The sequence below is a fragment of the Diachasmimorpha longicaudata genome, chromosome 1, assembly GCF_034640455.1.
Source record: "Diachasmimorpha longicaudata isolate KC_UGA_2023 chromosome 1, iyDiaLong2, whole genome shotgun sequence".
Taxonomy (NCBI): Eukaryota; Metazoa; Arthropoda; class Insecta; order Hymenoptera; family Braconidae; genus Diachasmimorpha; species Diachasmimorpha longicaudata.
In genome coordinates, this window is record NC_087225.1 from 14,451,588 (window position 1) to 14,477,748 (window position 26,161).

Genomic DNA, 26,161 nt, shown 5'->3' on the forward strand with positions numbered 1-26,161 from the left:
TCATCCACCTGACGGAAGTAATCTCACAAACTCCGAATCATTATGAAACAATACCAGCTGACTCAAGCAAACTCGGGAGATAAAACAAAGTGGAAAATCACGGAAGAGAGACAGAGTCACAGACGCTGGAATGACAAACGTTAGCGTTAGAAAACTTTTTACCCAGCATATATTCACCCTCGAATTGAATCCGGTGGGGCTGATCGCGCCTCGAAGTTTCCAAGAAAACGAGTGCAAGGGAGGAGTTACACTTGAAGTAGAACGACTTTCAGCCGCATAATTTTGATAGAAGAATGTTAGACTAGAAGGAGAAAAATCATAAAGGTGGAGGAATCAGTGAAGTGAAAAGTTTTGGGGGATTTTGGTATGAAAGTATTTCACAGGGTAAATGTAGCCATCAAAGGAGAACTGAATGGAGAGAGAATAGTTTCGCGAAGAATTAGTTCGAGGGGAATGTTCTCTAGAGTAAACTTGAAAGTTTTTTATATTATCTGATGGGGTAAATGGACTCGGGAAAATTGTTTTTAAAGGGAATCACTGGAATTTGAGTGGTTAGGCGTGATTGCCATTGTTGACGCTACGTATTTTTTACAGATTGAACAAAAAAATTCAGTAAACTACAAACTCATTCATCTACAAATGAAAAAAAAACATCATTAACGCTGACATTTATTAACGCTCATCTCCCCCTATGATTCGAAGTAAATGTTTTAACAAAAATATAAAGATGGTCTTCGAAAAACTTTTTATGAGAGAGACGAAAATTGAAAGAGACAGAAAATCATTTTACTAAACGTCACGAAGAAGTCCAATTTGAAAAGAAAAGCAGAGAAGAATAAAAAATCATGGAGTAATATGGAAACAAAAATAAAGTAAATTCCAAAGAGTGAAAAAATGTTGGTAAAAAAATCTGCATGCTAGAAAAAACTGTTTGCATTAAAGATATTGAATGAATGATGTGAAATTTTCTCTGAAGCGTCTTCCACTCAATCTCCCGAGACCCTTCTCTTGAAATTCAAAGTGAAATCTCCTATCACTCTTAATTAAACATCACCCCCTGACATTGATTAATGCTAATCTCGACTATAAAAAAAACTTAATCGAATGTTTTTCACAACGGGCGCAGCGCACAGCCTTGATTACATTCCACTCGACTGCTCTCATTCTTTGATTCACCCCGAAGCATCCTCACATCGTGGCAATCTATTTTTTCAACCTCCTTTCAACAAGGAAGCACAGCATATATCGAGGTTAACTACATAAAGAGAAGCGTACACTTTGACGTGAAGGTAAAATGCACTTTGCCACTGGGCAATATAGTGTGAGTTTGCACTTTTACGAGTATACTCATATTAGCGGTATGAAAACCGTTAATCCAAAATGAACATTTAGACATAGCCCATTGGATCATGATATCGTGTATAAAGCGTTACCAAGGTGTATGTAGGGTGCTCAACGAAGAAAGCGTTAATGACACGCATTTATAGTCGTCTAATGGCCACTGACCATTCACCTACTATAAATCCCGCTACCCTATCGTAAAAATAGTCAATAAGAGAAATCATAATGAAGCATCGGGGGGATCGTGAACGCACGGATTGGTCAGGGCCATAAATAATGATTAAACTGAAAAATTATGAATTACTGAGTACCATTGGGGGGGCGAAGAGCGGCGACTAATGAATTAAAGGTGAGGGGAATTCTTGATGCAACGAAAATTGTGGGTTTGCGAATGTTGTCATTGTTTTTCAACAGTGATGCATTGTGCTGGTAAAGGAATAATTTTATGAAATGGAGATTGATGCTGAATTTGAGTTAAAATTGCAAAGTCCAGAAAAAAAATTGACAAACTTTAATTAAATAAATTAAGGATAATGATAAATTAATAATATAAATGACTCGAGTTGGAAAACCAAATGTCAATACATTCTAATGCTCCGTGTGAATATTCATGTGCACGTGTAACGGATCGAAGCACGATTGGATGCGACTAGTATGATTTGTGTGACATCTAACGTGTGTATCAATCACATCAATTTATTTAATGGTAGATTTATTCGCCATTAATCTCGCCTAATTACAAGTATTACTATCAATTCATTTTGAATAAGTGGATGGTAAATTATCAGTTTACAACGGCGTTTTGTTTGAAGAGATTGGAAATAATGAAAACGTGAAATTACGTGAGGAGTCAACTGTGTGACTTTCCCCGATGCGAGGCCAGCCAAGCAAACGCAATGATGACTATACAGTTGATATCCTGTAATTTATTCATCGGCTCATACTGGGTAGACTGATGCTTCTTGACACCCATATATGATCATGTGCAAAAGTACAGTTTTGTTTCTTGCAGAAAAACATGAGGAATTTTAAACGTTCACACTTTCTCCGTAATTATGGGTTTTCTACCTTCATTTTTACCCTCAACAACGAGCTAGAGGCACTTGACTGGGGCTAACCCAATTTCCACATCATTGCATTTCAACATTATACAGAAAATTATTTCAAAGGAAAATTTTTGCAACGAGAGGAATTTTTTTTTTACTAATGCCAGTTGTAAAGTGATGTGTCGACAATTATTGAATCAGGTCGAAATTAGAATTCACTTTCCATTCAAAATAATTTTGGAAAAAGCCATCAAAGAATGTCACGTTCAACAAAAAAATGTAAAGGAAAGAAACTGCAAAAGAACGTTTCTTAGAGTCGAAAAAAGCTTATTTACAAAATCATTGTTACCACTTCTTTAAAATTGTTGAATTAAAAATTTAGTCGTCGTGGACTTTTACCCTCATAATTCTTTGGTCGTGAATTGACGTGAAAATCTCACGGAAACGAGAATATCCACATTAAAATATATTTCAATATTGCTATAGGCAATGCTTATATGATGAACCTGGAATTGCGAGTTGATTCATCATGTCAGAGTATTAGCATGAGATTCTGAAACTGAAGTTTCGAATCAAAATTTACCATTTCCTGCCCCATTTCCGTGTAATCTCCTCGTTAATCGGCTTTCAAGCTTTCGAAGTTATATTAAAATCATCAAAATGGACAATGAAATTGTCATTTGGAGTGACCGAGTATTCCAATGAGGATCGGAAATTTTAACTAAAATGTGGAATTAAATGTGAAGCGCATCAATAAAACTACTCAGTATAATTTCGCGAAAAGAAGAGAAAACTTGATTCAACAGAAGATTTTTGTCGAATGCTTGCCAAATTGGGGGAGCAATGGGAAAACTGGAGGAATTGGAATTCTATAAACTTTTTCAAAAAAGAACGCGAAAATGTTAATTCAAATGATTCATTTAAAAACCTGCTGACAAACATATCAAAAGATAACTGACCGGAAGAATTATTTTATAATGCAGACTGAATAAAGTACGTTAACTGAATTACGAAATAAAATGTCAAACGCATCGACGCAGCGGTTTAATTAAATTCTGTCAAAAACAATGGGAAACTCATTAAAAAAAATGCTGACCGGCACATCGACGGAGGAATGCTGTGGACAGACGAGATTTTTGTCCCACCCTCCCGTGGCCCAATCCCTCGGTCTCCCCCCCCCCCTCTGGTTCGTGTGACGAGAGTAAAATTTTTTTTTTGCCTGACGTTTCCCACTGATTTTTTTTGCTTTATGTCGATGGCTCCCATGGAGAAACATGCGTTCGCTTCACAACCACTTGAACCGTGCGAGAATAACGACTTGCCACCCTCGTCGAGGGAGCCCAGCAATCTAGCCCCTGTGGACGAAAAATTTTCCTCCAACTTTCACCGACACGATCAGCTGTTACAGCTGTTGCCGTTATATCATGTGCCCCCTCAATTATAAGTTTTGTGATAACAAAGGGGTTATACCCCACACGTTGTCAGAACCGCTACCGTGCATTTCAGTTCGATTATTGTACATGGAGATAAAAATTGAAAAATAAATATTAAAAGTTAGAATTGTTCGAAATAGTGGAGCACAGTCACGTACACCCGTTCTACCTAATTATAGCGTGCTAATTAGGGAGACGAGGATTGATTTTGCTTCAAATTTATAAGTACTAACATCTCCAGCATTTGATGAAAGCAAATATCGATAATTCCCATTGTCCCTCCCTCCCGTGGATTGTTGATGGAAATAGAATCATCGCTAGTGAGCAGAAGGGGAGTGTGGAGGACCATTACAGTTGGACGTTGAGCCACAATGCAGAAACACCTCCCAATAATCCAGACCTATCAATCGATTTAATATAATGCAAATTCCCATGACCCGTATAGTGTTCCTGTTGTCGGCGTTCCTCGAACCATGGAAATCACAGAAACGTGGATAATCGGTCGATGCTCCCAGTGGGTGACTACCCGGTATCTAATGAATATTCCTGAGCTGTGAGGAATGTTGAGGAGAATCCTGATTTCTGGTTTGTCTTTAATTGCCACGCGTCGAGGGGTTTCTTGGAAGTCGAAGAGGGTAACAGGTGCTGGTAGAGAAAAAACGGAAATTTTGCGGACAGATAACAGGTAATTTAGTTCAGACTTCTGCAAGAGAATAAAAACGAAAAGTAATCATTTTTGTGAAATTTTGATAGAAGGGTGAGAACAAAGAACACATTTCATCCAATGAAATTCCTAATCTCAGGCCGTCGCAGTATTTGCAGCCCGTGCGAACCCAAATTCAAATATAGCGCGCGAAAGTTGCATATTTGTCGCGTATGAAAGAGATTTTATGCTGTTGGATTAATCTTTAATTACGCAGCATCAAGTATCTTATCTTCATAGCATTGAACAAGGCTATCGTATAACTGGTAATTTAAGCGGGCATTATCGTGGTAGAACCGGGACAAGTGCTCCTGGTTCAATCAGTGTCGAGAGGGCCTTTGGAGATTCATCCGACTCAAGTCCACTTTGCCTCTTACCTATCTTTCTCACTCCATATGGTTGCGTGCTGAATGCACGCTGGACCGAGTCCGCGACTACGTCTACCAGCCGTGGATGCAAACCACTCAATTACAGCGCGGCTTGCGGCATTCAAAGATCAAGCCCCAACATACCGTCCTATCCCAACCCCTCGAGGCACTGCGGGTACTTTGGTTTTCGGAATACCGTATACAGATATATTCGTTTGAAGACGTCTAACACTACCACCCTTTGGGTAAATCCACTGATCGACGAGATGCCAGCGATGATGCCGCTTAGAGTGCGATACTGCCAGGATGAAGTTTACCCCAGGGCGAGACGAGTGTCAATATTATTGTGCCGGCTGGTGAGGACTCGCCATTTCCTCCTCCTGGATAGTCATATTAAAAAGTTGGGGATTATAGAGGGACATGGCGCAATGATTATCTCGTACCGATAACATCACTTCCAAGATATCGCTCGGGGGTTTTTTTTTTTCTCAAGAGTGGGAAATGACGCACGGAATCGCAGTTGTTCCTCGGCTTTTACATTTCCTCAAGGATGTCTATTAGTTTTTCCAGTTGAGCGACTAAACTCAAACTCAAAGATGATATAAATAAATTCTTTGTCTCCAGATGAGAAAATATTCAAGAGCGAATTTATTTGACTAGAGAGTTCATTCAGATTCTCATTTAAATCGAGGATCATTTCCTCAGAGAACACCAGCCCTCTGCACGACTCACCAGGTTGAAAGGACTGAAGGGCGCTGATATTTTTTCTCTTTCCCCCGGTTATTGCACCCTCCGGCGATTTTTCATGGTTCGAGACTGGTGGAGGGAAAGAAAAAGGTAAATGTGAGAAGATACGTTGAGTCGAGGATATAATGTCGAGGGGGTTTTCAACCCTCGTGGATAAATCTCATGCCAGGTTTTGGGATCAAGAGGCTTGCAGTCATGCTGTACCTCATGGTTGAAAGGTTGAAATGGGAACACAGTGATGCCATGAATCTCCCAACAACTAACTCCAATTCATGGCGGACGGAAGTTGGCACTTTTATTTTCATGGATGCACTGACGCGGGACTACTTACTCACACCGTAATGTAGCCCTTGAGGAACGAGGAATTTTGTTTCATGAATTGAGGGTGTTCTTTGTCCTCTGAACAAATTCAAAAATAATGCTCCAGTAACTCCAGTAACAAAAACTACAAATGCTTTCCTAACCAGGAGAAATATTCTGAATTTAAACAAGTCCGTCTTGAAGGAAACTTTCTCCGATGCCATTTTTTCAATGAATTATCCAAAAGTGATGGACTCGTGCAGTGAATAAAACGCTGCAACAATTGTGCAGTGCGATGCATGCACAGTGGAGTTTCGTAATACGATACAACGTCAAGATATCCGTTGACTCTCAACCCACCGGGGTAGATAGAGTACGAAAAGGGTACGAGAGGAGATTGCAACGTGTGTATTGAATTCAACGATCGCCGGAGTTATTTTCTCACGGAACTTTCTGTTCACGAATTTTCCACCAGCAACTCAGCTCTTCCCAATCCACAACACCAACACAACATTGCAGATATATAGTTGAAAATACTGACTGGACCATGACTCCTCAAGATCCAACAACGAATGATGCTGAATAGTCTGATGTAATTTAACTCGTGAATTGTAACAAGCGAAGTTTGAAGTTTCATCATTGTGTCGGTACTTGGCCCAGTTTGCGGAAAATTCATATGTTGAAGTGGGTAATGCAGTGCAGAAAATGTTGTCAACGTACAGCACGACTCCAGCCTCGAGTGGTTAGCACTCGCATTACATGTTGATGTGCTTGAGTGCAATGCGTTGTCCATGCGGTACAGTGCTCTCCTGAACGGCTCACACACGCTCAATGACAGTTAAAATGGTTGCAATTCTCAAACAGACGCCCAGTTACCTTTTACCAAGTGATATAATGCAATAAACTTCAGTCTAGATGCACTGCTGATGACGTAAATTGCAGTATACCGGTGGAGACCGATGTCTGCTGTAATGAAGAGTGTTTGCCTCAGTGGCCGGACAAACTAGTCTGCGCTGACAGACAATACGAGAAAATTTAGGAGCTGTTGATGGGACTTTCGAGCTATTAATAAGCGGATAATGTTGATAGTTGAGAGGCTTCATTATCAATAACTAAATCGGGCTGGCTGAACTCATTCAGGGGAAAGGTCACACTAAATGCAGCACTGTTTCAACATAAATAGATTCTTCAATTCAATGAAAGCACCAGGGAGTACCAAATAAATTTAAGCCCTCGTACTATTATGAGTGACTATAATTGAAGAATTACAAGACAATTGGAGGACACGTCTGTGGTTTGAACGCACGCACTGTGCATGGGATAGTGCTTTCAAGAACGGCTTACACACACTCAGTAACACTCAAAACGCTTGAAATCCTCAGCCAGCCATCAAGGTACCTTTTGCGAAACGATATAATATAATAAACAGCAGTCTAAATTTCCTGGTGACGACGTAAATTGCGGTCCACCAGTGGAGACTGTTGTCTGCCACGAAGACTGTTTGTTCCAGCGAGGGGACACAACAGTCTGAAGTCTGCACTCATTCAGAAGTAAAAAGAGCCACGGCAATTATGCAAATACCGAGTGACTACAGTGTTAAATTGCTGGTGGTGGAGATTGCATACTTGGTAACAGTCGCCAAACCCTCATAAGTTTAACTTGCATGCCAGTGCATTTTCCAAGCATCAAAGTTCGTGTTGCCACTTGAGGCGTCATTGTTTAAATGCATGCCAGGTGGTAATATATCTCGAGTCGCTCTCTACGATTATTATCTTCAGCTTTTGGCGTCTCTTCTGAAATCCTCCGTGTCTTATCAGTGGACATTGTCTGACTCGTAGCATGCAGCACCTCCTCTCTATCTGTTTGTGCTTCAGTTTCAGATAGGTTGTATATACATAAAATACTTTTTTTCCCTTTCTAATCCTCGTGGATGGTTCGAGTTGAGGGAAAATGAGGAGGATGGAGGGAGAGAGATAGAGGGAATGAAAAAAAAAACGAGTGCATGAGAACTGACAGGCAGTCGCAATCATTCATGGAAGGACTGTGGGCCCATGTAGGCTGGATAAACTGCAAGCAATCAGCCAGTGTAATTTTCTCTCTCACATGGGCCCCCATACAGCCAGCCTACATAACGTTGATAAAATACCGTCGGCCTGGATCAATAACGCAACCGTCGCACCCGAGAAATTAATTAATCTCAAAGCTCAGTGTGATCGTCGGGAAAATTAATTGATACAACCTGAGTAATTAGCGCTCATCGGCTGACACTGGGGCAACAGATACACGGCGAATAGGATCTTTTGCGAATGTCACTTTAGCAATGGAAGACATTTCATTATAAATGTATCTCAAATCCCCCCTCCTACCTATTTTTTCACCATCGAGTCCTGTAACCGAGTGCAATGAGACGAATGAATTGATACAGACCTGTTGGTGGAAATATATCATTCGGGCAATTAAAAGTTCTACGACATAAATTGTTATTATTCATTTCGAACTGAGTTACCGCCTACTGTGATTAAAGGGGAGTCTGAGGGATGGGTACACCCAGGTAATTTGTGTATCCGACTCCCGTTAATTAAATTCTCTTGTAAAAAGTGGAAGAAATACTTGTGGATAGGCAATTTGAGAGGGAATGATTCCTCAACTGTGAAAATTTGAAACAGCTGAGGGAGATGGAAGAAAAAAAAAGGATGATACCTGTCGGCTCCGATACACCGGTGATAGGCAGAATGCCAAAAATGCTTAACCACGCTTCAGTCAGGTACAGGGGGAGGATGGCTGCAGTCGTGCACGAACAAAAATAATGATGCGCCAGAACCATTTTCCAGCTTGCTGATCCGGGCATGGTCCATCCACTATCTCCTCTCTCCACTGGTCTTTTCCGTCCCCACTGTTTCCCCCCTTCACCCCACACTCGCCACTACTGGCCTTCCTCTATTCCATCAGTGCACTTGGTACACACATTTCGTGAGCGGAGGAATAATCTTGCGAATCGTTATTTCAGCATGACAAGCAGACCGACAACCAAATTCCCAATACCAAGCGTCTGGCTTCGGAAAGTTCCCTCAAAACATAGCTGAACATAACAGGAGAGTGCGGGACAAAAGAGTCCAGTTTGTTTTGTGTTATTTTGCATTTTTCACAATCGGCTTGTGCTTTTTTTTTTTCCCTCCCTCGAGTACCGCCAAACACAAAAGAGTCCCTTTTGTCAGCTTTACTGTGGGGAGAGCAGCCTGACTCTCCAGTAATGCCGCCCAATTGTCACACACTCAAAGACGTAATACCGGAATAATTAGCAGCGAGGGAGGAGGGGAGGAGCTGTGGGGTTCAATGGTTAATCAGTATTTACCTGGTTGCGATGGACCTCGAGGGTTTTAGTGAGCTCTGTGAAGAGGAAGAATGGGGGAACAATGTGGGACGAGCAAATCTCTGGCGTATGTGGGTGGGCAAATATGTCCGTGTTTGTTGTATTGTGATGGGGTATCAATTATTCTGCACCAGGTGAGGGAAACCTCCCCGTGGTAATAGGATGTCTTCGCTGTTACGCAATTCACGAGTTCAATATCCTCAGTTAGAAAATGAAGCGATGAGGTGGTAGTTTTCTAAATTTTTACAATTGTTTTTTAACACCAAAAATCCTGCTAATGCAGTATGGTTCTTCTATTGAATAATTATTGAAAATTGGAGAATTAGTTAGGTCCTAAATATTGCTTTACCCTAGTTTCAACTGCTAGACTGCCCTACAAGCATCCAATAAAATTTCATTGGAAAACCGGGTGTAACATTCTCCATCATATTGATTGAAATTTCATCGGTGGAACATTCGCGTGTTGCCCCCTCCCGCTTCCTTCCTTCTACTCCCCTATCTATTAGTTTATCGTCTCGTCCGGGCACGTACTTGGGGGATGCCAAAAGGGAGGAAGTGAAAGGTGGTAGGTAGACAATGTTGAAAATTCTTGGGCGGAAAACTGCTGACGAGGAGACATGCCGTGGCATTTACGAGTACTGGCAAGGATCGCGAACGCCACTGCGGTATACATATAGTCAACATCTTCAACCCTCTGGCGTTTGCCTGGAATTTCTCAGTTCCTTTTCACACAATTTTTTTTTATCCTTCTCTCATCCCGAGGGTACACCACTGCGTTGTTATATGTACCTCGGGCGTTCTGGATGTGAGCAGTGTCCTTTTAGGAGGTAAAAAACGAGGAGAGGATGGATTGAAAATGGGAGAAAAAAAATGAAAAAGGAATAGAAGTCCCGCGGGATAATTGGAAAAGGGCATTTCTGCTGGAAAGTGGATGGTCGTAGGAACACAGGCCGGCCCTTTTCCGATCGTTCTCCATTTCAATCGATGCCTTCGGGCACTTCTCCCTACCTCCCCTCCACTGCACTTGGAGAGATAACGTACTTCACTCCTGCCTAGTCCACGAATCACGACCACACACGTGCCAGTGCAGCATGCGACCACCCTCTTCGAACCACTCTCATTCTCGTTTCAATCGAGAAAAACGTGTTCCCTTTTCACCACTCGTCTCAGTGATTTTGCGTTTATAAAAGAGTGGGTTTATTTCAACTGAAGTGGATGAGGCCACGCATGCAAGCGTGATTATAAGGATACGGTTATGCATGTGAATCTATAACGAGATGGCTCAGAGACTTACTCCATCAGGGTGCTGAAAGTCTGATCGAGGGGCAGAGTTGGGTAATCGACCGTGGGTGTGACGTCAAGTTTATATTTACAATGTCTTGGGGTATCTACGCGTGGAGAATATCAATGTTTGGATAAGAAAAACAAAATGGAAATTTTAGAGATTGTTCATGAATACTTTTCAGGGAATTATGTTATAATTATTCTTTATTTACAATTAATGGAACACGCAAATCTATTTTTACGTAAATTTTGTAATCTTTTTTCGATTGAGAACTTCATTCAAATTAAATCCACACTTTTCATCGATCCTTCCATCAAAATATAAATTTTTATTTATGAATGTCAATGTCACTCTGCGTATTGCTACGTAAAAAGTTTCGAAAATTGTATTGAAATTTTTTTCTCAACAATATTAACATTTCAATGCTAGTTGTCATTCTTTCATGGGGGATATTGTAGAAATTAATGACGCAGTATTCAATGAGTTATTGGCGTACATCAAAAGAGGGGAATTTCATTATTGGCAGAACCCAGGCGAAAAAAAGGTTTTTATCGGATTTTTTAAGGGCCAAAAATTTTCATCATTCCAATGGTCACGTATATAGGACAAATATGCTGGATTATATGACGCTGTAACTCTTGGAACAAGTTTATATGTGACACAAACGTCCCATCAGCGTTGGGTTTGTCGTTAGTGTTGGGATATGGATTTTTCCCATAGGCTTCTGCAAAGGCTCGGTTTTTTCTACCGACAACACCAGACGGTACCCTCGTGCTTTTGTGATAAAGTTTTTAAAGTTGACATGTTGTCGCATAACTCGCTGATAATATTGTATATTGGATTCTATTGGGGGCGGGGGATGATTCAATGGGGGTAAGCGGCTGAACTGCCTGAGATCGATAAAATGGTAGAGGGAAAGCTTGTAGAAAAAAAAAATTCTGTCACAGTGTCACAGAATCGTAGAAAATTTATTAGTACTGGTTGGATGTTTATGCCGTTTTAATCCATTAATCATAATTAATTATTTCAAATTTTTAATATCCATAGACATCTGATTTCCAATCATTTTCTAACGGTGACCACCCAAAATTCAAAATGTCACCAAACCGATCAATCTCCTCTGAAAAATGAATAACCTCTCGGTCCGCCCCCTTCGAAGCCCACAGATAACTCAATCAGCCTCAAGCCCATACATCTTATCTCAATTAAAGAGACCCGACGTATCCAGTCACTTGTCTGCAGCATTAAAGTGCCGCAAGCCACCCTCCGGCATTTTATAACACATCTCGTGTATTCATTCGTGCTAGCATTGACCATCGTCACGCTGGCATTGGGTCAACGAACGACCCCTCGTCTCTATGACTCGACATTCCGGATGCATACGGTGAGAAAGATCGATACCATCTCACCAAACACATTACGGAACACTTGATTATTCCCCGATGATGATATGAGACACTTGAAAATAATAAATCAACCACTTGATCTTACGAGACCTATCGGAAAATTATAAATGAAAAATTAAACTTGGAGACTTATTCAATAAGACATTCTATGATCGATTCAATTTCCAATTAAATTCAAATTCACGGTGTGAAAAATTCAACGGTGGCTCATATTTCATTTTCAAAAAATTCTCAACACTTCATCCCTCTTCCTGACCCCTGTAAGAGCCTCATTACAACATCTCCCAAGATACCCGCTTCCCTCGTTATTTATTATTATTCATACCAAGTGGTGTTTGTTTATCGGTATTTATGAAACTAAATGGATTCACCAAAGGAGAAGCGGGGTTGTAATTGAGTGTCCGTAGGATCACTCGGGAGCCCTTAATGGCCTTTTCGAAGGCGTGGTTATTGCAAGAGAGGCGCACGGGGGAGGGGGCAGGGGGCGAGTGAAACACACGGTGCGGTCGTGTTGGCTTGATAGTAGACGCCCTGGAGATATCCAACGGCGCGCTAACGCGAATTTAGTCGAGATATTGCCAGAGTGAAATTGGCTTGAACGAGACTCTGTGTGTGTGTGTGTTTGTGTGCATCAGCGTCACTACACCCCTCATCCTCAACTTCTCGCCCATTCGATACACATGGTTTTCACAGAAACGAAGAGACGGGGGAGGGAAGAGGCTACACGTGATTATTATTGCTGGTGTTATCGTGGAAGATACTTCGGTGGCATCCAGTTTTGCCTCATAGTCACACCATTAGGGCTTTGAATTGCTTTTTCGTGCGACACATTATAACAGGCTTCATTTCAGGGTTTAAAAGTGCATGAGAGGGGCGGATTCATTACTGTTGACGGTCACTTTTCGGAAGGTTTTAATGAATTGAGGCGAATCTACAAGTAGATGAGCCATTCTACTGTAATTTTCCATTTCAAGTGGAAATTAAAGAGGAAAGTATGACATAAAAATGCGATGTACCGATTTTTATTTATTTCTATTTAATTGAAGAGAAAGTTCATAACCGTCAACAACAAGCGAATGGGTAAAAAAAATGTTCTCTCCTATTTTCCTTGAATTTTCCAGAAACCTCCTTCAATAATTTTTTATCTCACTGGAATGTAATCTTGAGACACTTTTTCTTGGAGCGCTCGTGAACTCCTCGGAGTGACAAGTTTTACGACACGAGACTGGATGGGGTATCGGTATTAATAAACACCTGATGTCGAAGTTTGTCGTCAGTCTTTAATGCCATCATGTTTAACGACGTGACAACCAAACCTACCCTCCCCGAGTCCCCACCATCGTCAATCGAGTATTGATCGAATTATGGGAGCAGATTGCACAATCAGTAATCCCAAAACCGTGTTTCACGGTATTTGTGTTTATTATTCATAAAAGAGTGATGGGTCCCTCGTTGTTGTTGAGTTAAACGATAAAAATTCAATGAGATACACAAACAGGATCGAAAATAAAAAAATACTACGAGAGCAGAAAAAGTGCTGATAATACCGTAAACGCCTGAAATTTCATTCATTATTTGCTTCAATTTGTACGGCCGCTGAAGTAGACCTCAATTTTCGCTGTATGTTCCCTCTCTCAAAAATGTTTACAATACTTCACTTTAAATTTGAGATGAATTTGAATGTACGTCCCCTACCAATTTTACGACTGTAGGCGTCATTTTCGCGTAAAAAAATTCCCCTATTTTTTCCCTTCAATTATATTCTGACCTTGAGGAAAAATATTTTTCACGTGTGGTCATTGCCCCTTGAGCATCTCCCCTTCAAATGTCAGCAATATTAAAGATGGTGATAAAGCCCTGTAGCTTGTGAGCTGAGTCAAAGCTTACGGTTTTTGGCGACAGTTCGGGGAAAATAGGGTGCTCAGCTTGGTAAACGAGATGGCCCTAATTCCCGAACATCCTTTCATGAAGATCGTTCAGCGGTTTAACAATTTTCCCAGGAGTCTTGGCACGAAAAGCTTTCCAATCTACGCTCCCTACTTAGCCATCATCCCCCTTTACAATTTCATTACATCAAATTAGGTGCAAGAGGTTTGAATTTTTTTTTTCCCCAACGAAACCTTCAACCGTCGGGTTAATGAAATTCAATTAAATCTCGAAATGCCGAGTATTTCCGATTTAATAGACAGAAAATAGGGGGTTGGAGTGACGTTAATCCAGGTGAATGTCGAGAACGGGATGGAAGACAGGGGGTATTTGCAGGTGGATATGAAACCCTGGGTGGAAACACAGCTGTGGCTGATGGGAGTTACACACAGGAGCTGTTGATGTAGGATGGGCTTGGGTGGCAGCTCAGGTGCAACGTTCTTCGACCCGCGCGTCGTTCCACAGTTAATCCTGTGATAACATTGATTAAGGCAACGTGACACACAAAGATGTAACGAAGAGAAGATTGACAGTTGCCCAATCTACACTGGATCTACGCTCCATCTCAATATCTCAGATTAATATGGGACTCCTTTTTGAAGAAAAGTGCATCTACCCACAATTTTTCCATTTTTAGTCTTTAACTCTTTCAATATTTGAAATCGAAAGGGAAGTAAATTAACATATATGTGCAAATGAAAATGGAAAAAGAATAAATCCCAATAAATTATAAGAAAACATGGTAAACTAATGGAGTTGAATTCTTGACATTCTGAAATCAATTTAATGGAATTTAAATTGAATTCAATTATACCCAAATTACTGAAATGTCAACGCAATTGACAAAACTACCACACAATGAACTCACAATTGTTATGTCATTTAGATTTCCTCATCTCTCCCTCTCTACAATTATGTGATGCCGATCTTCCACTAAACCTGATTCATTCAGCATCCGGATCTCATCAAGAACCTCTCCCAACGATATCCCAATCCAACTGAATCAGCCCCACCTAAATTCCCATTCACTCGAAGACCATGAATTCCCTATAGCCTCCATCCCAATGCCCTTTAAGCTTCAACACGATAATAAACTCAGGTGTAACAACCAAGCGTGCAATGTCGAAATGCCTTGACTCTCGTGATATGTCACGGACAGTCGAGCAAGCGGAATCAACGGGAGCGGGAAGTGAGTGAGAGTAGCATGTGCCGCAGACAGGGGTACACATTGTGAACGGTAGATCGTGAGTCACAAGGAGAGCGGGATTTGGAAGAACTTTTACCTACTGTCGCGTGATTCTCCTTTCTGCCTACACCATACAACTGTTCGGGATCCTTAACAATAACCGACTGAATTACCTTCCTCCTCGATCAATGATAAATTGCCAGACTTCAAGTTACAAGACGTTTTAATTCAAGAAATTGTGCGGGAAAATGTGATCGTCTTCAGTACCTGTTATAGAAAATTTCTCTCCGCGAATTTTAAAAAAATCACCCAACGCAATTTAGCGAAAAAAAAGAGATACAAATTTTTTATGATCGCACCAGTTTCAGCTCCATTCCCCCCCCCCCCCCCCCCCCCAGCAGCACTCCATCCATCCATCCGGCTGCGACAATCTGACCTAATAAAGCACTAGCAATTACCGGCCGGCAAAATAAAGTGTCTTGCACATATGCACAGTACTCGTGAGCCTTCCAACTACGGAATATACGATGTGTACGGGAGATAGGCGACTTGGCTCGTTGTCTCTACATCATGTTACCTCGTTCCCTCATACGCCCCCCTCCCTCATCATGTGTCATTTTTTTTATTCCCTCTCTCGAACCCGCGGATGAGAGTTCTCCGGGTTTATTCCTTGTCGAGTTGACGTGAAACACACGAGGTGAAGGGAAAATGCAGATGCCACGTGGTTATAAGGTCTGCGTATATGCCAAATCGAGAATAAAAGGAGTTGCATAGATGAAGTCAAGGGGGTGAAGTGAGAGAGATTGTTGGTGGTGAATGCTCGGAGTAGTGCCAAGACAGTATGTAGAACGTACGTAGCTGTACATAAGGATGATTATTATAAGCAAGATCTGTTGCCATATACGATAACTGTGCCGCTCTCCAGTTATGTACACCGCCTTCGCATAAGAGACCTAACACACCGCACCTCCGGGAAATACACGTGGAACGTGTGTACAAGGTGGGAGGAGGGAGAGGGGGTCTGTGCACGCGTAAACTGATAGGGGAATGACAAAAAAAATTAATTCAGTATGAACTGAGAAAAAAAAAGCTGTTGCCCAAAATATTCACTTACCAGGGGAAAATGTTCGTAAATGTTTGCATTCAACATTGACAATTCCGAGTAAATGAAGTTTTACATTTGAATTGTCAAAATTGTGAAAATCCAGTAGCGAGCTGGTAAAACGGTTTAAGCCGATTTTTACTATTGACCAGTTTTTGATAAATATTTCAGAATTTAAGGAGAATTGCAAAATTTTTATTAACACCTTTTTTGTGGAGTGAATGGAGTGTTACAACAAATGTCCTAACAAAAATTTCGTCACCTCCCTCAGATGCAGAGATATTGCTCAAAAACTCGACCGAGAGATAAGTCAACTTATCTTGGTTTACCACTTCGTTACTGGTTTGTAGAGGTCACCATTCAATTGATTTTGGATTTGGTAATTACTTGACTTGAAATTTCATTGAAAAAATGAATAAACTCGTTCAACTTGTTCACTGGAGTACGAAAAAATTCGCCCGACCGAATATTTATGCAGAATATTCGCGGTAACATCTTCCCCCTAACTCGTCGAGATGTCGATGAGGCGCACTAGAAACGCATCCCCGCGATACATTTCTTTCATCCATTACGTAACATCGAGACATTTTGCGTCGTAAAGGAGGCGGAGAAACACTTGAGTGGTGTCTCTGCCAGGCAATTTCGTTTTATTCTCGGTGGAAGAACTGGGCCGTGTCATGAGACGTTATGGTGGGTTCAGGTGCACTGACAGTTCCAAGAGATGGGGGTGAATAGCGTTTGTCGTTATTCGGGGGGTTTGAGACTGTTTATTTTCGGAGATCTAGCCGGCTGAATATTTTTCGCGATTTAGGGAATTTTCTGGGATTAGATGTTGATGAAGATAGAAAATGGTTCTGTTGTTGGAAACAACTTTATGAATATCTTGGCAATCTACGCGGAAGTACGTGATTTATTTGAATTAGATATGAGTGTATTCAAGAAGCGTGGGGGAGAGCTTTTATTCATACTTAAATTTCATTCTTTTTTCTTCTTTTGTGAGAAGAACAAAATTATAAGTATAACAAAAATGTGATAAGAAACATTTGTATTTCCTGGTGGGATTGTAAGCCTGGGGACGAGTAAAATCGCCCAAGTGGGTGAACCGGATTATAATCCAACTCGATGGGTATGGGAATATTAATCGGCAGTGATACGTGAGTGGGGGGTAATCGATCCCTCTAACAATTCTTCTTTTCTAAATTACTCAGAATTAATTTTGTAGGATTTCAATAGCACAAGGCTTATCCTCCCGCTACTCAGGCTTGCGGAGATAAATTTTATTTCGGGAAGGAGTACAAATGGAGGAAGTGGTGAAGCGCGAAATCACTTGGGAAAAAGTCAAGGGAAGGAGCCGAAATGAAAGGCAGAGGCAGGGGGAGATGTCGTCTGGTCTCACTCACTACGCTCCATTAATTTTTATTAGAAAATTCTACCGTGAGTGCTAACTCCTTTCATCGAACAACTGTACTTCTGTCGTTTTCATATATATGGTGCGCTATTCTTCGGTGTGATCATTGGATAACTGCAGGGATATTCCCGATGCAAGTTGAATAATTTTCACATTTTTATGTGCATCGCTACTACGATTGTGGTTCGGAAGCTTCGGGGCATAACTGCGCATGATAAAGCCGGCAAAAATACCAAGGGTTTATTCTCATTGTTCTCTTTTTTTAAAAATCATTTTCATCGACATCGAATGTTCGCAAATTCACATGCGAGATTTTATCCGTTACGTGTGACTGACTACCCAGGTAGGAAAAAACGAATGGGCCAACCTTGGTACAAGCACGGCCGCCGAGCTGCCGTAGCTCGGCACCCGGGCTCCAGCCAAACTCGCGCCGAACTTGGCTAGACCCTGGGATGATAACACGGGGCCAGGCCTGGGACCGAACTTTGGCCAGACTTCGGTCGCCGTACTTTGGCCGCACTCTGGGCTTACCATTCGGCCCGAAATTGGCCCAGGCCTGTTGCCGAACTTTGGCCGCACTCTGGGCTTACCATTCGGCCCGAAATTGGCCCAGACCTATTGCCGAACTTTGGCCGCATTCTGGGCTGACCATTCGGCCCGAAATTGGCCCAGATTTACGACCAGAGCTGTGGCCAGGCTCCAACCGTTGCCTGTATTGGGTTCAGAATCACCAATAAATATATGAACGGTATATCTGATAAGCAGACATGTATTTATTACCTTCAACATTATACAGAAAACAGTTTTATTATGTGACAAAACTTATATTTAAATTTATTAAATCTATTGACAAAAAAACTCAGCCAATCAAAAACTTTTTTCCTCCTATCGACATAGTACATGTTTTCATCCGATTTTGGTTGAACAGTTAAAGATATGCAGTGTTTGTATCTCCAATTTTCATGAAAGATAATCACAACTATGAGATTTTTCCGCGAACAGAATATGAAAACTCAAAAAAATGATTGCAGGTATAAATTGTAGAAAAATCTTTTGTGGATTATTTTCATCCGCTTTTAAAATAAATAATCTACGTAGATCATTTGAATCCGAAATTTAATACGACATACCATATTAAGTCTTAATAAACTCTCTCTTACAATCTAATAATATTAGCAGTCAGTCTTCAGAATTCGAAGATTGTATTAACAAAATATCCAACAAAATAACGCACCAATGTTATTTTTTAAATTAGTAGTTTAGAATTGATAAATTATCGTGCTTCAATTCAAGCATGAAAACAGTCATTATAATAGCAATATTATGGATAATTTATTCCGCTATGGATGATAAGAATTAATTCTTATATCCATAGACAATTGCTGATACGAATTATCCTGATAAGAATTATTTTTTCATCTCGGAAAGACGTCCTTTTTTTACAATAATGTCTTCTCCATCTGCAACTCCGGAACACAGAATGATATTTAGTTGCATTGATTGTGTGCTAGTTCTATATAATATTGCTTATTATATTCACTCTTTCAAACAAACTTAGAAATATAAAAAAGTCTTGGATAGGATTACATATAACTAATTAATTTCAACCCTTAAATTTGAAATCTTTGGGGAATATGGACGCAGTCCGATTGTGAAACTTCAACCTTATAAATATTATTTGACTTGAATCACCAAATACTGAAAACAGCTCTCAATGGCTGAAATTACTTTCATTAGAATTTTTCTTAAAAATTAAAAATCCACTTATTATTTTTCCCTTTAAACTTTTGGACATAATATTTAATCCCTGAACCAACAACGGATATTTATTCCCGTGATCTAACTTATGAGGAAATGACATAGAAAATACTTTATTATGCTAAGATACATCACATTTTCCAATTGTTATTTCCATCTTCTGGATTTCCGACCTCGCCAGGAGAAATATAATAAATATAATTAATACTTCAATGACAGCCGAATACTAAACAATATTCATATATTAATATATATTCTGCCCAATGAAACGCCTCGCGATAAAAATATATTGATAATATAAACTTTTCCTATTAATCGTACCTTTTATCAAGAATATCACAACTAATACAATTACGAAAATGAACTAATGGAGTCATATTAACACAGTGATTTTACAATTCCATTTATCCCGGAAAAATGAAGTATTATCGATTGGTATCAAAGGAACAAACTGAATTATTCTCGTTATGATGACTTGACCCGCGTTGTCGTTCCTTACGCCCACCCTCTCGATCGCCAGAACGTGACAACCAAGTACTTACTTCTGACATTATCTTCTTCTCATCAGTGCTGGATCCTATTACCTCAATTATCACATCAATCAGTACTTTGCATACTGCAGTGTTATAAAAATTTTTCTTTTTCTTTCCGCCAGCTTCCTTTCCGTAACCAGAATAGTGCAGTGACACTGTCTTCCTCAGAACCGCAGATAGGATAGTGGAAACACATATTTTCATCTCTTTTTTATTGCTTATCAAAACTCTCATGAATAATCGCTAAAAATAAAAGAAGGGAAATTTTTTTGAATTTATGAACATGAGAAGACATCTTTGGGCTCATCGCCAGCGGGTTGGTTCTATAACCAAAGCGTTCCAGTGACGTAGACTTGAGTCCCGGTGATGAAAGATTTTTTCATCACCAGAAAACGAACCCAGTGCATGTGTCACCGCCCAATTTATTGATTTTACATAAAAAAGAAGAAAAACGATCAATTTCAGATATATTACCAGTGTTTCTACGAGATCTGGGTCCGTTGTCAATATCGCTTCGTATTCCTGGAACTTATCATCCATTTCAAATGGTAGTGGCGTAGACATCTGCTTCTGTATTTCAAGCAAGCTAGGACCAGAAGCTGGGGCTAGATTAGTGCCAATGATTGTGGTCTTGAGCTCATTCATAGACTGCTTTAAATCGTAAGCCATCCTGCGTCTTAAATTTTCGAGCTTTTCATCTAATTGCTGATCAAAGTAATCTCGAAGGGAGTTCAGGATTCGACGTTCATTATCAGCATAATGACTAGATGACAACTGGTTTTGTGGTCCCAGCATTTTTGGCATCTTAGCAGGGGGTACCATCATTGATCGTGAAGTTTTTGGAGTTCCTGGGCTCACAATCGAATTCAATCCGTCTTCAGCGCGTGTAGTAGACGATGCACGCCTTTTTCGGTTACCTTATGAAATTAAAGGAGGACCAAACGATATAAATTGATGGGTAGCAGCATCAGATGAAAAAAAAACTACCCAAGCCCCCACCAAAAATATATAATATAATCTAATTCTATATAAGTTCCGAATTTTGTAAAGAATGTTCAAAATATAAATTGGACCATTTTCAAATATTTATAAATATAAATTTTTTCATGCGGGAGGAACTTGGCCGATGATTGGTCATGGAATATCCGAGCCGATTTTACCTGAAGCGTTATGGACTAGTGGTGAAGGAGGTGTCAAATGAAGTTCTTTTCTTGTATTTCTCGCTGAGTCCATCGATTTTGTAGGTGACTGCAGAATTCCATCGGAGGAATCATTGCTCTCAGATTCATCAGTTTCGACGTCTTTAAGCAAAGTAATATTCTTCCTTGACCGCTGTTTAAATGATAAACATGCACCTGGAAATTATTGAAAATGATGATTTATCCCTGACCGGATCATTTAATTAACACGAACTTAGAATTACGTGCTACAGTCCCATATTACCTCAAAATTGATTTATTACCTGTTGGTACAGATCGCGATTTACTCGACATTTGCAAAAAGCCAGAATTATTTTGAGCCTTTGAGGCTCGAATCTCCTCAGGATTAGCTATAAGACAATCATGATTTTCGTCTTCAGAGTCAGATCCACTCTGGTAAATGCTTTGAAATCTTGTCTTTGGTTTTGCTTGTATACCTACGAAATTTTACAAGTTTGTAGTGAAGTAGTAACACAACGTAAGTTGTCTCCAGCCTTTGTTTTTTATAGCTATTTCAAAGTGGGGAAAGAATGCATGCATTTGAAAAAATATTTTTTTTGTAGAACCTATCGCTCCTACAAAAAAGGTTTCTATCAAAATTTTACCATTTTCCGTAGATGTTCACTTTGATTTACCTCTTCACAACAGAATTATAATGCTTTCCTACATAAGAGATGGTGGGGAAAAATGGAACGTTTCTCGTCCCCTCAACATTCCAATGCTTTTATGTATAAACAATCATATCAAGTGTAAATCATAAATTTTCCACTTTATCTTGTTCGCACGTAGTGATTTCTGTTAGCGACTCAATTTTTTGATGAGTAAAGAATTGCAATAAAAAAAAATAACCTAATATTTTTCGACCACAACATAATAAAAATTTTCTTATAAAATCATTCAATGCGATTCTCTCTTAAAACGATGTTTCGAGACAAATACACATGTAATGACTGCACAGATACATAATTAATATTTATTTTGTAAAAGATTTCAAAAATTCGGTCAATCTAATTCCCAATTTAGGGAACGATGGGTCTTTTGATGTTAAATACGAGAGTTGAATAAATTGGGGATGAATAATTGGGGTTAAGAGTGGTTATAATTGTTGATAATTGACTTTTACTTCATATTAACAGGACTTACCAGACTTTGGAGTTTGATTTCTAGGTGGAATCGGGATTTTAGTACTAAAGATGTTGTTTAGTTGAGACTTTGATGCAGTTAAGGGTTTTGCTGAAATTTTTGCTTTCGAGGAAGTTTCGGACCTCCCCCCCTTTCGATCATTTTCACCATCGGTTGTCTCACAGTTGAGAGTTACTTGGGCCTTTTTTAATCTTCTGCGACCCTGATCCAAATCAGCTGAACACAATCAACATATGATCCTTTAATATTGAAATGAACCCATCGAGCAATTCATCAAGTTATAAGTGGAGTCATTTCAATTTTTGTACCTGCTCCGGTGATGAAGCAAAATGGATAACTTTGCCAAGAGTCCTTGGGCGAGTGCAATTTTTCCAAGTAGTCGTCAAGTAGATGATATTCAGTTGTCGGTGGGAATTTACAGGTGTCTTCTTCTGCACTATTAAACCATTTTTTCGGCACCAAATCAATGCATGGTAGCCCTTTTTCGTTTTTCTCGAGAAATTCGATGACTGCGAATGGTTCGCTGAGATTTTTTGGATCGCGAGATGGATGTGAGGTTTCCGACATTTTAGGTTATGAAAAAAAATCACGATTCGTACAATTGAACCTGGTGTTTTCGAGTAGTTTCATATAAACTGATAACTTTGCAGAATGATGCATATAGCTTATTATTTAACAGAAAAAATTGCGTTTCTATTTCCATGTGTTTTGAACGGTTTTTTGTCATCACCCCACTGATGCTTCTTTTTTAGCGCCACTATTCCTTCAAAACGATTATATCACAAATATCTGTCAAACACTTAACACACATTTAATTCACATTAAATTCTCACTTCTTGTAATTTACCGTCAACTTAGTTGGTGAAATCCGAATTTGAGACAAAAAGCCCGATAAACGGATGATACGAGCAATTATGAAAGGTTATGTACACGGACGCCAGATCTAACCGATTTATGTCCCACTTGCATGTAACGACTCCACTATTGAAATTTTCTAACGACCTCGATGATCGGATTTTCATGTCGATTGTTGATTTAAAACATAAAATTGTTTGTTTCTTCCACAATTTTAATCACGAGTTCAACTAAAACATATACCCTCATTCATATACCCTCTTACCAAAAAAAAACTGCATTTCACAATGCGAACAATTTTTACGTTATTTTCTAGTGGAGGAGGGATATGGCGTATTGTCGTCCAGTTACATTTAATAAAGCACATTTGTGTTTAATTTTGTGTGCCTTCTTACATGTCATTTCAGCTGCCCAGGACTTAATGTAGAATATTCCTACTCGACTGGAAAAGTCTGGATAACTAAACGCCTCTTCCCTACTACTTTCCTGGTGTCCGAAAATATATATACCAGTAAGATCATCACAAATTTTGGATTTTCCTGATTTAACGAGAATTTGTGAAATTACGAAAACTTTCTCAATATCTAGGAGTACCACGTTATTTGGATGACTTGTCGTCAAGGTTAGACCATTGATGTTGATCATATTTGATGTTAAATGAATTTCCCCATCAATTATCATCGTTGTAGGCTTTCTCGCGATAACCCAATCACTCAGTATGTGTTTCTGATTAATTACCATGGTTCCTCCAGACTCCATCTCAGTTAGTCTGTTGATAATTTGTGTGAGTGGTTTTATCGAAGAATGAACGAGTTTTTTAAATAAACCAATGTAACTCTCTCCCCAAAACGCTGAGAGCTCATTCAGAGGAATTTTAAAGTATTGGGCATCATTAGCAACGTGGATGATACTATGCCAACTGAGAACTTGAGCCCCTTCATCATTATAAACATCAGGTAACGTCTCGAAACAAATTTTTAGCAGAGATCCAGCATATTCACTCAAATCCTTAACGAATTCCTTACTGTTTAAAATTCTGCTAGCAAAGACAAATAATGAGAAATGACAACGTAAAGGTTTCGGTAAGAAATCTTGTAACACGACGATACCACAATAATTAAGGAAAAACTTGAATTGTGATGCTTTCCATCTTGAGATATTATTCACATCAAATTCTTTCCTTTGAAATTCAATAGGGATATCGGCTTTTAATGACCTCATAATACCATCAAGCCGACGAACATCAGCTAATTTGATCCTCTGGGCTGAACTTCTCGTTAGCCATTTATCCAGCAGCCATTTCATATTACCAGAATAGAATAAATGCATTAAATCTAATGGCACTTGTTTTGTCAGATCGAATCTATCCAAAGAGAGCAGCGGGGACACAGAACCTTCATAATGATGTTCTGGTTGAACTCGCGTCTCGTAGGATACTTTAGTGCGTAAATTTGCATTGGTCACTGGATATATGCGTTTTCCTCGTCTTCCACAACCTACTGTAATGCCCTTGGTGAAACACCTTCCACAGGCATAGAAGGCTCCAGGAGCTTTGTGGCAGCAAATGAATGCTCGAGCTGGCGAATCAGCCACTATTGCTACAATTTTCACCTCAAAAACCTTGTCATCAATGCGCAAACCATTTTCTTGGAGTTCATTGGCCTCTTCAACAAAATCAGTCATGAATTCTGTGGCTGATAATGGTTTCCCATCCCCACAATAAATCGCGGCAGCAAAGGGTTTGGTAGTGTAATTTGGATGCTGTATTTTTATTGAAATTGGCCAAATTTCCTTCTTAGCATTCCGGTATACCTGCATACCGTCAATATGAACCAGAAGAGAAATGTCGTTTTCTCGATAAATTTGAGTTGAAATTATTTTTCTGAGTCCCGAGGCGATTCCCAAATAAATGAATTCACCTGGAATCTCATGAACTCCTCTCATGGTTGTTAGGTGTCTGCAATGGGGAGTTTGCAAAAGCTGCCGTGTAGTCTTGGGTATTGATGTGTAACCTTCACTTCTTAAAATGGCTAACAATTCATCGATTGCTTCTGCTGTTGTAGCTCTTCTGAATTTCACTGCCCATTGATTAATTTTTTGCTCCATTCCCCGCGGTTCCAATTTGTCCAGAGTTTGTGTATTCTTGTCTCCAATGCTGTCAGTGAATACTTTGTTGAAATCATTGTCAATGTCATCTGAATCACCATCACAACCTGAGCCCCCAAGAATTGGTTCATCCCTGTCTCCAACGCTGCTATTGGATTCACTGATGCAATCATTAAGATGCTTATACGAGCCACAATCACCATCACCACCCGACCAACTATCACCACAAGCACTAGCATTATCATCGAGATGTCGAACATCGACATCTCCACTAATTTGATCCACAATAGATCCACTACGGATAGTTATTTCATTGGCTGTTGGCAAACTAACCTCTTCCTCATCGGCATTATTGCGTTCACTGTAATCCGGAGTTTTTTCTTTAGCGCCTTCTACGTTTACAGATTCTTTTTTCTTCAGTTGATGAAAATGTCTGTATTTTTTAACCCGTGAATATGAACTCTGAGACATATTACAATAGTAAAAGAGTAATATTAAAATAATAAATTGCCGCACACGACACTCATGTCTACTGCCACAATCAGACTACTCAACACGCCATCTTACGGGCTGTTGTCATAGAATGTGTGGTATACGGTGATATCCACGCATATTTTCCCCTGAAATAGTATGTTCAGAAGAAATAATGGTACCTTCGGAAGAAGGAGAATCAAAGGACGAAAAATTTAGTGAAGGAACATTCCCCATGAGAATTCAATTTTTGGAATGCTGTTCCATATGGGACCCAAGCCTGGCAAACCATGCCCCTTGTCTGCCTGGCCATGTCTCGGGGCAAGCTTGGTGACCCAAGCCTGGCAAGCCATGCTCTTTACCAGTCTGGCCATACCTCGGGTCAAGCGTGGTTGCCCAAGCCCGGCAAACCGTGCTCTTTGCCAGTCTGGCCATACCACGGGCCAAGCTTAGTGACCCAAGCCTGGCAAGCCAT

General features: G+C 39.9%; 2 protein-coding genes across 7 annotated transcripts in view; both read right to left on the reverse strand.

Annotated features, from left to right (window-relative positions):
• The window catches only part of Twin (twin), a 339,039-nt gene that overhangs the window by 245,545 nt on the left and 67,333 nt on the right, over window positions 1-26,161 (reverse strand). The gene's annotated exons all lie outside the window — the stretch shown is intronic.
• Window positions 18,891-25,580, reverse strand: LOC135171122 (uncharacterized). 2 transcript variants are annotated; one of them, XM_064137580.1, is made up of 7 exons: window positions 25,549-25,580; window positions 22,563-22,777; window positions 22,255-22,470; window positions 21,375-21,548; window positions 21,073-21,267; window positions 20,387-20,829; window positions 18,891-20,155 (listed from the first exon to the last, which is right to left on the reverse strand). In XM_064137580.1, exons 1-7 carry the CDS (start codon window positions 25,563-25,565, stop codon window positions 19,805-19,807), a joined length of 1,611 nt encoding a protein of 536 aa, XP_063993650.1. In that variant the 5' UTR covers window positions 25,566-25,580; the 3' UTR covers window positions 18,891-19,804. The 2 variants fall into 2 exon arrangements, with proteins under 2 accessions (XP_063993650.1, XP_063993574.1); XM_064137504.1 differs by lacking the exon at window positions 25,549-25,580 and having other exon boundaries at window positions 22,563-23,366.

Coding starts and splice junctions, on each gene's coding strand:
- LOC135171122 (XM_064137504.1), bottom strand. CDS start 22,821: ATGTCGGAAACCTCACATCCATCTCGCGATCCAAAAAATCTCAGCGAA. Junction 21,549..22,254: donor AAATCAAACTCCAAAGTCTG/GTAAGTCCTGTT, acceptor AAAATTTCGTAG/GTATACAAGCAAAACCAAAG. Junction 20,830..21,072: donor ACTAGTCCATAACGCTTCAG/GTAAAATCGGCT, acceptor TAATTTCATAAG/GTAACCGAAAAAGGCGTGCA.